General features: G+C 41.6%; 1 protein-coding gene across 4 annotated transcripts; it reads right to left on the reverse strand.

The window, feature by feature from the left end:
* Nucleotides 1-4033: 4033 nt before the first annotated feature.
* On the reverse strand, nucleotides 4034-10398 carry flad1 (flavin adenine dinucleotide synthetase 1). 4 transcript variants are annotated; one of them, XM_034610488.1, is made up of 11 exons: nucleotides 10009-10398; nucleotides 8656-8740; nucleotides 8267-8429; nucleotides 7380-7757; nucleotides 6741-6854; nucleotides 6378-6645; nucleotides 5881-6028; nucleotides 5455-5553; nucleotides 5070-5259; nucleotides 4512-4585; nucleotides 4034-4427 (listed from the first exon to the last, which is right to left on the reverse strand). In XM_034610488.1, exons 2-11 carry the CDS (start codon nucleotides 8661-8663, stop codon nucleotides 4292-4294), a joined length of 1578 nt encoding a protein of 525 aa, XP_034466379.1. In that variant the 5' UTR covers nucleotides 8664-8740; nucleotides 10009-10398; the 3' UTR covers nucleotides 4034-4291. The 4 variants fall into 4 exon arrangements, with proteins under 4 accessions (XP_034466379.1, XP_034466381.1, XP_034466380.1 ...); XM_034610490.1 differs by having other exon boundaries at nucleotides 8656-8743; nucleotides 10011-10340; XM_034610489.1 differs by lacking the exon at nucleotides 10009-10398 and adding an exon at nucleotides 9709-9954.
* Nucleotides 10399-11792: the final 1394 nt, after the last annotated feature.

The following is an 11792-nucleotide window of genomic DNA, read 5'->3' on the forward strand; positions in this document are numbered from 1 at the left end:
CTCGGAAACGGATAGTTCACTCCGATATCAGGGCTTGTCACATGTTTTTGCACCGAGTCACGCCAAGTGTGACCTTAAGTCGTGCTGAGACCATATCACACACACCGTTAGCTCTGTGGATTCTGTTATGACTTAGTCCCACCTGGGAGATTTGGAGAGAAATGCCGGAGTGTACCGAGAGAGGAGCAAGGAATTATGGGCCCAATGCACAGGAGGAAGCTCTGATCACCCCACTTCTTCTTATTCTCACATCACCTCAAGTGGCTGCTGTGATCTTACTCCCACCACCTGAACCAAACCCGTCTTTGGAGAACCAATTAAGTTTAAATATGCACAGGAGGGAAAAAATAGACTCTTTTTATTCCTGCTTGTTCCACTTGCTCTCAGATGACACAGCAGCTGCTGTATCGGGATTTTAAGAATGTTTTATTCGCAGATTCCAACCAAACCTGTTTCAATCGCAGAGCTGTGCAAAATTTAAGAAGAAATGAATAAATATGCAAACAAGACGGCACAAAAAGTATTTCATTCCAGACAATTTTAGACCCCTGCAAGTCAGTACCCATTTCCTCCCACTATGTCACCCCGGATGTTTCTCTGCCTCTGTCCTTCAGGTCGAAATCAAAACATCGATTTTAAAATTCATGAGAACTGAACAGAAATGCAGAGTTACAGTACAAGGAAAGGCACCGAGGAAGGAAGTGGTGCGATGACGACAGTGGATCGTGATTGGATAAAGCGGTGAAGCCAAAAACAGGCATGAAGGATGAAACAGTCAAGTGAGAGTGATGGAGTGACAAGTGAAGGAGGATGAAGATGAAACTGTTGGAGACAGTGAGACAAGAGTAATAAACTTAAGACAGATATCATGCAATGTCGCTGGATTGACAGCAAATACAGTAACAAAAGAAACCAACACCACTACAGGCACAAAAACTCACTGAAAGGTTCAGATTTAGGTGAAAGGGATCTATTGAATCTAAAATAATACTCGTAATGTTTTCACTACTGTGTTTCATCTAAACTGTACGAATTGTTGTTTTCTTTACCCTCGAATCTGACTTATATTTAAATACTTTATATTTTCGGGAGCAGGTCCTCTCTACGGAGGCCGCCATGTTTTTTACAGTTTTCCCTTTTGAGTTTTCATGACAACTGAAGGCTACCACAGGTTCCTCTTTCATGTTTGGAAGTGGAGGGTGAGGTGAGGGGTCTTCAGCTGTAACATGCAACTTCACCACTAGATGTCACTAAGTTTTACACACTGAACCTTTAAGAACAGAATTATAACAAGGACAATATACTTTAAGTTTAAAAAGTACTCATGATATAGAATATATATCCCTTATAATGTTACTATATTTGTTATACTATAGTGAAATATACATGTATCCAAGGAATAAAAAGCATTTTACTTTTGTAGCCTGTGGACATGAAGCAAGTTTACTACTACTCAAGGGAGTTCAGTCCAGGGATTCCCACCCTCAGGGTCGGCCCTAAAGAGTCAGACGATAAATCTCAGAGCTCCTGCGATGATTAATAGGGTAGAAAAAAAAGGTTCTGCTATAATTTTCTATTCCTTTTTTAAACATTGGGTCATTCTCCCTACCTGTAGGCCTAGAGTGTATAAAGTAAACCTTTGGAAATGCTCTGAAAAGCTATAAACAGGTGAACTGTTAACAGGGGCAGGAAGCCCAACCCTCATTGACGCAGGTGAAAGTTGGTACGTGTGGTCCAGTCCCACTTAAGAACTACTTTAGTACAAAATGCAGAGAACAATAATGCTGTCTATGACATTAAGCTGTCAAAACACACAGAGCATTGCAGTGTATGGTGCTGTGAGGCCGCAGACCAGTCAGAGTGCTTATGTTGACAGCGGCACACCACTGAAAGTACATGCAATGTGTTTTCTTATACATACATCGCATGGATGACTGGGTCCACGTGCGTCATTTACCTGAGGAGGAGACAAACCTGGCATTCATGTGAATTTTACTTCCTCGTATAACAACATTGTTGCAGAACAAGTACATGCTGTCACAGCCAAAAGTATTCCCTGAAGGCTGTGGCCTATTTCAGCAGGATAATGTGCTCTGCCACACGACAGAAATCGTACGAAGAAAAGTAGAACAAGCTTGATTTCTTGCTATTCACTGACTTACATGAGTAGGATTGCAAGCATCATTTATAATTTATAAATCCACGCTTTGCTAGGTAACTAGTTACCAATGTTTTCTTGAAACATTCACTTTCTGCTTTGATTACATGATGTAAAAGTCCAAAAGTGCCTAGAATAATTCCTTTTTGTATATTTTGACATATTTGTATAAAAAAATATTTTGCAAGGAAGACAGATAAAGCATACACATGTCTTCCACCCTATTCGTGAAAAATAATCATAATCTAATGTATGATATTTTCAGGGGCTTTATTGAAATATTTGGCTGCAACCTCTGCTGCACCACGACCTTCTACCTGGTCAGCTGACATGAGTCATCAGACACTTCACAGCGTCCACTCCCTCTTCTGACGTGACGGCAGCTGCAGAGCTCATAACAGAGGCACCACAGGATTCTACATCCTCTCTCAGTGTGTGTGCTTGTCTTATTTGGTTGCTGCACTGGCAGTGTTTCAGGGGCCACAATCAAAAAATGTTGCTTAGGGCCACCAAAATCCTACAGCCGGCCCTGGATTGAGCATCTGTAGGACCCAGTAGGTCCCATCTCACATATTAGAGGGTTTAATACATAATACACTGAAGCACTGTAAGCTTGTTTAGATAAGTGCTATAGATATAAAATTGTATTATTTTAATTTGTATTGCTATTACAATATTATTATTGTTATAGAAGGGGGGAGTTGGACCTATACAATACTATGTGATTATTAACATTGTGGCTGATCAGTATTTAGGCCGATCATGATAATACAGAAACAACATAGGGTAAAAATAACCAAACTTGAAAATTACAATAAACTAATTCGGTTTAAGAATTCAACTAAGAATTCAGAACAGTTTTCCTTTAGTTTGTTAATCTTTTTAACTATGTTAACATCTAAACACTGCATCAGTTCCAGTCCAAGCTGCATATGTATACAGGACAAAGTTTGGTTCACATAAGGGGAGTCTATAGAAATATGATTTTCTACCACACAAATCTCATCATCCCACACAATGTCCCGGTGTGTTCATCTCTCCACCAAAAGACACACCATTACATTTATTCTGTGATTATGAAGCCTCTGTTCATTGCCTCTTTTATTACTGTTATTATTAATAAATCAAGCAGGCAGTGAGGCCCGGACAGGGAAGTTAAAGGGGGGCGTGTGTGTGTACGAGGGGCCCGGGCTGGAGGTGGTAATTGCTGGTGTAACAGTGTGTACAGCCCCGCGGTGGCCTCATAAGCGACCCGCTTTATTAGATCGGCCGGTATCGATCCTCGCTGCGCGGCGTTGACTAATCTGCAGGCGCGGGGCGGGAGAGAGGCAGCGGGTCGATGGGCCTGGATTCAATCATGTCTGGAAACAGAGAAGGTAATTTGTTGTAATCACGGCGGCTAAATGGAAAACGTGAGAACAACGCGCCCGTGAGGTGCGTGGAGAGAACTACAACATCAAGAGTGGAGCCTTTCCAGTAAAAGGCCTGGACACACACACACACACACACACACACACACACACACACACACACACACACGTGCTCAGATAAACGCACTGTGCTCTGCAATTATGGATATTCAGCCTGAGTCATACAAGAATCAATACGCGCCTGCTGCACGACCTTCACTTCTCTTCTGCACGCGCGCAAGTTTCGAAAAGCTGATTTTCCCACCTTGACAGAAAACCTTTTCACATTATTTACTAATTCGTTTTGATAGAGGCTCTTTTTCTGGGCAGATTGGTCTTTATTGGATTTGGAAAATAAGACAAATGGATTCACGAGTGAGGTAAATCCAGAGCTGCGTCGAGAAGCCCTGCAGGCGGCCGGTCCTGTGTTGAGAGTCCTCTTAAAATAGTAACATGACAATAGAAAAAGATGACACGGATTGATGTTTTATTCAACAGCGCAGAGCCATTACTTCAGACGCACAACGCACAACACACACACACACACACACACACACACACACACAATCTCATTCTGCAGTTACACAAGTCAGTCTCCTGAAAATATTCACATGTAGACTACGACAAAAAGTCAAATTTGTCTTTACCACAGAGTTAAACGCAAGTGCAAGTAAATTATTTGTGTCCATCAGCAACAGGTGACGCGGTAAGAGGCGAGGCGACGTCAGGCACGGGAGTTCCGCTCCTCTTCTTCGTTCTCCAGGAGGTAGGCAGGCCTGTACCGCGTCACACCTCGCGCGTCCACCATCTGCAGCGCCGTGTTCCGACAGGTGTTGTCCATACTGCCCAGTGAAGTGTACCTGCGGATCGACGCGGGGAGTTTAAGACCCGGAACTGTGCGCTGCAGCTGTGATGTTCAAATATAACGGTGGATGTGTTCTTACCCTTTGTCGTAGAGGATACAGTAGGGAACATACAACGTCCTCAAGAACAACCAGATGTCATGATAGGTCCAGTCCTGTAGAGCGTTAGAAGGCATTGAATTGGTTTGTGACTGAATCGTGATCAGTTCAATCTAAAGTAACTCATCCTTTTGGAGCTGGAGTCGACTGCTGAACATGCCAGTGCTTCTTCTATATGCATCCGACCGTCAAAGCTGTCTGAATAAATCTACAAACTGCTGCTCTGAAATTATTTGTCTTTTCTCAATTCAAATGAAGCAGGTGACTTTGTGTCGCTGCATTTCTTTTCTTCCACGACACTGGAGGGTGTAACCACATGCAATTCAACATCAAGAGACCTGCAGTAACTTATAATATGTAAAGTGAGGTTTGACATTAGTTGTGTATGTGTCACAGGCGTGTGGACTGGGATTCTTGAGAGTACTTCCTGTAGGGGATAAATTGTATTGACCTGTTCCATGTGCTTTTTAAACAATGCTATATTAACGACATAATTAAGTAACAGTATCTCCCTGTTATTTGAGTGTGTTTGTGTCTCACTAGTAAGGGGTTGACTCTCATGTAGTCTGGCCAGCCGGGGTCTGTGGGACACATCGGTGTGAGTGTGTGCGAGTAGGGGTCACTCCTCCTGGTGCCCATCAGGACGGCTCTCAGCTCCGGCTTCCTTTCCTGTACGTCGCTCAGCGCCTGCCGAATACTGCCCTCCACAGAGAACAGATCCAGGTCGTATCTATAGGAAACACATTGCCAAATAATGACCCGCTGTGTTGTAATGTAGAGAAGATTAGGAACCTTTTTTTTAAACCACAAAATACAATAATACGCATAACAACACAATCATGTTGACTGGAAACTATAAAAAATATAAAATGATACAAATAATGTATCCACTGAAATGTGTTCATTCAAGGAAATATTATTTCACCTTTTGATTGTGTCCTGGAGGAATCTCTCCATTTCTGGGAAGGGAGAGACGATCCGGATATAGAGAGCTTTCACCTTGTCTTTACCATCTGGATACCGTCTGAGTGGCAGGAAGAGAGCAATGGGACATTTAAACAAGATAAATAACAGAAGGACAGAAAATGATTAGATAAGAGTCCATTCTCCTTATCAATATGTCCCACTATCTGTCCAGTGCAGGTCAAGAACAGTGAAAAAAGATCCGTCTTGTCTAGAATTTGTCTCTGTCTAGTTGCTGCTATTCCTCCTTCACTCATTTCTTACTGTTACACCCGACTGTGCAGAGGTGGCATCATCATGTTTTTAATTTCAATCTCCCTTTAAACTCTTTTCTCTCAGGTCATTTATCCTGTCATGGTTATATTATTCCTGCCCCCCCCCCCGTTACCGTTTCATTGCAGCGTAGTAGAGGTGCAGCAGCGCCGTGCAGTCTTTGCCTCCGTTGAAGCCGACACAGACTTCCTCTGTCGAATACTGATCCAGTGCCGCCTCTATCGTTTTCAGCGCATTCTTAACTTTGTCACCCAGTGGTGTGTCTGTTGGAAATCAAACCCAGTGAGAGGACGCTTTACAGGGAAAATAAACACTTTGTAGGGTGTGATATCAATGATCCCTCATTTCTACGTCAAATCAAACAAGTTAAAGTAAAGATATCTTCTTGTCCTTTGTTAATGATTCATGACTCTATTCAGTCTAATACCAGTTTATATATTTTTTAATCCACAATGATTTAACAGCTTTAATTACTTTCATCTCTATGCTTATTTTACTGGTCCCAATGCCTGTGTGAAGTGTAGAGTTTTCTTCAATATTCACTTCATATTAAATTGGCATAATTTATCAGTCTTCTCCAACCACCCTCTGGCCCCCGTCTCCCCCCCTCACCACGATTGGCCAGCATGTACACATCAGCGGTGGCGATGGACACTGGATCAGTGACTAAGGGCACCATGCTACCCTTGGGCAGCTCGTCCAGCAGCTGTGCCCGGGCTTTGTCCACCTCTTCCTGGCTGTTTGAGTCCAGGACCAGCCTGACTCGATGATAGTTACTCAGCCAGTCAGGGTAGGAGCCTAAAGCCACCTTCTTACCCCAACCCGCCTGCAGTTTGGTCAGCACGGGGGCGATCGCTGCTTCATCTGCATCCACAAACACCTAGCACAATAATAATTGATGAGTTTACCTGTATTATGAAAACGCAGAATACAGACGGACATTTTCGTAAGTGATCTCTCGGGTCCAGCTGTTACCTCACAAGTGTGAAAAGTGATCCCTGAAGCAACAAAGAGTTTCTCGAGACCACTGAAGGCCCTCTCCAACAGAGAAGGGATCCCAGGAAAGATGTACACGTTACGAACACTGACCTGGGAACAGACACATTATGTACGGTAAGAATATGTGAGTCAGTGTTTTCCTGAACCTACAGGTTGTAAGATACTGTGGTTAACATCTTTACTCTAACAGCAGTGTCCTCGTTACAACACAGTTTTTAAGTACATCAAAAACTCTGTATCTCAAATACTAATATGCCTTCCACTCTTGTTTTCTGTAAATGTTGAATACAAGTATTTCCAAAATTTTGAGAAGATGGTTTTCTATTCATGTTCTTTCAGGTTAATGGTTAATGGTTAATGCCGCAATCTGTCTTGTCAAAATAAACCTAAAACAGGATTGATCAGAGAGAATATTATGGGACTTTCAGTTAAAATCTTTGTGAAAGTTGTGTCAGCTAAACAATATTGTGAAAACCCAACTGAAAAGGTAACACACAGGTATGGAGGGTACTGATCCATCATGTATAGTATAATTTAATCGAATGTAGTTTCCTGTAACATGAATCACTGCATTTTACACTTTGAAACAACTTTTCCAGCTCTGCACTCTCTCACCAGTGGGTAGCGGAGCAGTTTTCCAGTCTGAGGATCAGTTCCATAGTTGAGTTTGGCGGAGCGAGGCACCATGGCCAGCTTCATCGTGGCACTGCTTTTGTCCGCTTCACCAAAGAATTCTTTAACCAGCTGAGTGAGCTCAGGGTGGAGATGCAACTCCTCCTGGAACGCCATGGCGATGCTCTCAAAGGTGACATCATCGTGGGTGGGGCCTATGCCTCCCGATGTGATGAGGTGTGTGTACTGCGGTGAAAGGAGGGCCACCTCTTTGGCAATGACCTCCTGTATATCTGGTATGACTGTAATTCGCTGCACGGACACTCCGAGCCTCCTTAGCGCTCGTGTCAGAAAGGCACTGTTTGTGTCCAGCGTGTGACCCTGGGCCAGAAAGAAGAAGAAAGGACTGTTAGTTCAGTTAGTTTCAATCCAGTGTTCCCACCCTCACTGTAGCAACACATTCAAGGACTTGACAATGACTTCAATGTCTTGCTTGATGATATTTAAATGACCCACAGTGAGTAAATATTGAGCTGAGATATGACATTGGATAAAAACAAAAGCTTCATGTTTAAATCATGATCAAGTCAAGAAATAACAGTGAAAATGTCATTTTAAAACTTTGCACTGGACTTTTTTTTTTGAGAATATAGGACGAGATGTTAAATACCCCTTGTACGTTTGAAGGTCTTCTGCATGGCTAAACTGCATGGCCGTTGGTGTCGTGTTAACATGTATGTATTCATAAAAGTCACACTTTAAAGTGTCCAGATTTATTTAAATATTCTTACATCCACAAACTCTCAAGGATTCTCAGAGGGTTGCTATCAATCACACAAGTGCCACTTCAAAGTTGTACAAACCACGAGCATCTATCAACACTAAATTACCTTGAGTATCTCGTCTCCAATGATGAGAATGGCTGCAGTGGGAGCATCCCCATTGCGAAACAGACTTGGGCCCTGCTGGTTTGTGGACATTGTTGCTTTGGTGAGTTGAGCTGCCAGTCTCCTCGCACGCACCACTGCTCTACTCAGCCTGGGAAGAGCAAAGCTGGGAGACAGAGCGAAAAATGCATAAGCCAATGTAATATATATATACATACATATAGAGTTTCTGTTCTTATATTTTAAATTTAAACTGTGAACTGCAGTTACATATGAAGGTGAATGTAATGTATGTTAAAACATTTATACATTTTAGTACAATGAATATCGTTTTGGTGCTTTTATACTGGCAAGATGTCCCTATGAGGATGAGGAAATTTTTTTTATCTTACATCAACATGAGGAATCCATGTATACCATCCTTATAACAGCTCAGGCCGTCTTCTCCTTCTTAACTTGTCTTTGATCAGGAAATATCTTGAAAGAGACACATGAAGTTGCAAATTAGAAACATAACATGATCATTTCTTGATGCAATTCAGCAGCACAGACATAGTATATGGCAAAGGATTGTATGTATATAGCGCTTTTTCAGTCTTATCGACCACTCAAAGTACTTTACAGTACAAGTAGCAATCACCCATTAACACACTCGTTCATGCAGAGCTTCTATAGATAGCACATCACAATTTGGGGTTCAGTGTGTTGCCCAAGGTCACTTCAGAATACAGGCTGGAGGTCGAACCGCCAACTTTCTGATTAGCGGACGACCCTCTCCACCTCCTGAGCCACAGAGCATCGACAAACAAATATCGTTTCTTCATAAATATTTACTGTCAGGGCTTGACATTGTGTGGACAAGACTGTCAGGGCTTGGAGCTGAGGTTGAATAGTTGAGGGCGAAATAAGAAATCAAGAGTGAGTAGGACTCTGCATTAAGATTGATACGATTGAATTAACTCTATAAAATTTGTCTGTGCAAGACTTAAACCGGGGACACTGCAAATGTGCTCTCTCGATTACCAAATGTGACACCTGCCATGCCTCCTCCAGTATCCTAGTTCAAATGAATTGAATGAAGACTTAGATGCAGTGTTAAAAGGTGAAGCAGACGGATCGATGTGCACTGTGCCACAGTTCTGATAAACAACAGCTGCAGCGAGCTGATGCTGTGCAAACAACAGGGACTCAAACTTGTGCTGTGAGATGAAGTTTAGCGTTCAAACAGAGGGAGCAAAGGTTTAATGGACAGATGTTAATCTACACTAGCTAATCTCCACTCTTTAACGTAGTGACAACTGTCTCGTTGGCGTGTTAACAATGAGACATATTTGCCTACAGTTACAGGACCAGCTTACTCGACACTTAACGGCACATTTTAAGTTTCGCAACACTTACACATACTAACGTGGAAACTAAAGACAAGGAGCATGCACATTCAATACCTTTCATAAACCTAACTAGCACAGAGGAATGATGAATGGTGAATACAAGTCGCACACACCAGGACTTCTATAGCAAATGCTCGCTAGTTGTGCAAGTCTCCTTGTTAGCTTACTGGAGAAACACAAGGAGACTCAAGCTACGAGCGAACTGTTCGTCAGCGTTCAAGCGCAGTGACGCAATATGTTGTATTTTGTAAATAATAACGATGTCCCCCCCCACTATCATCTGCTGCGGACAATTAAATGATTTATTATATTTTTTTTATAATTCCATAAGAAACTCATTAAAAACCAGCGAACCTTCCTCCTCAGCCGCTGGGAGTCCTCGCGTTTGTAGCTATATGTCACTCAAATGACAACTGTCCAATCACGAGCAAGAAATGGCTTCACGAGTTGTCCGGCAGCCAATCCGGGCTCACGGAGGCGGGGCATAGCTCAAATCTGTTTTCACCGAACACGGAAGTGGAGAACAGAAGCTCCGTGTTTTGCTTGAAGAAACAAAGCCGATGTAGATTAACACATATATTTATGAAGAGGAGTATTAGCTACAAGAACTGCGCTGATGACTCGTCCATTGGAGCAGATTCACTCTGCAGCGTCTACACTCAACTACCATGATGCTAATAGCTGCTAGTGTCACGTTCTTCTTCAGCCTGAATATAAACAGACTAGTGTCACGGTTCTGCCCCTAGTGGTTGGAGGAGGCAAGTTCAGGATACATAGACACTCTTCGACTTGTAGATATTACTTCTCTGGCCTGTAGGTGGCGTGTTTGCATGACTGCAACTGTCCAGCTCAGTAAGCAGCATGTAATGTTTAGCTGTTTTAACATTTAAGTGTCAATGTAATATTTTTCAATGATGTGTAAAATAAAACAAGAGCTATTGCAGATTGTTATTAAAACATAGAACTTTTCTGTCGGCAAAAAACTAATCAAAATGTTGGAGAGATGAGACTTTAATAATTCGAATCATTAAATAATAACTCAGAATTAAGACAAATAATGATATGATTATACAAAATAAGTCAAATTATATAATATAATTTGACTTATTTTGTATAATCATTATAGATCATATTATATACTATAATATGATGAATAAACATAATTTGAAGAATAAAAAGTATGAGATACTGTCTACATATATTACATTTATTTATTTATTTTAAGTTTAAGGGTAGGCAAAGCAGGCAAAAACTAAAAAGACTCAAAACAGATGATACGCATCTCAAAATAGTCGCAGTCTAAATAAATAGGTTCATATAAAGTAAATAAGTGTGGAAATGGTGCATTAATCACACAGGATTTTACTTTTACCCCTTAAGTATGCACATAAAGAGGTGATAGCCTGTTTAATTTATCTTCCTGTGAGTGAAACACTGATTCTTGAACAGAAAGTCGATCTCGTCCCTTTGGGGGAAGGAACAATGAAAAGTAAAAATGGGAACTTTTTTGGCAGCATTTATAAATAACAACTCTCAAACTGCAAGACAAAAATGAACAGACAAATAGGTGACGGCTCAAAAAAAAAAAAAGCTGATGGTACTCAACTATACATGGGTTTGTAATTTATTTTCTTTTTCCAGCGAGCCTCTCTCTTCTGTGGGTTGACTGATGTTGGTAAAATTGTGTTCCACGATCATTCCGCTGACTTAAGTGTAACCAGTTGTCAAATACCCTGTAGAGTTCTAATTGTGTTGATGTTTGAGAGGGGGCCTCAGAGAACAGATTGCATTAGTCAACAGTGATGACGATTTTGTGAAAACCCCCTTAAATTATCTGGTAGGCTGTTGCAACGTGTTGTTGTGGCTTTGGCTGCAACACTGTTTACCTCTGAAACTCCAAAAGTGTTTTGTAGACTGAAACACTTCACCCACCCCTCTATCAGCATAGAGGTGAGTAGATAATGAGTGAAAGACAGGACTTATCCTAAACTTAAACTTAGTTGTAACAGCGGCAAGAAGGTCAGAATGAGGTAGACAAGAGAATAAAAAATATAAAATCAATAAAATAAAAATTCAACTTATATATATATATATCTACCAACAACTGGAGAACGCTGGACTGAGAGACAGCACAGAGG

The sequence above is a fragment of the Hippoglossus hippoglossus genome, chromosome 16 (genome assembly GCF_009819705.1).
Source record: "Hippoglossus hippoglossus isolate fHipHip1 chromosome 16, fHipHip1.pri, whole genome shotgun sequence".
Taxonomy (NCBI): Eukaryota; Metazoa; Chordata; class Actinopteri; order Pleuronectiformes; family Pleuronectidae; genus Hippoglossus; species Hippoglossus hippoglossus.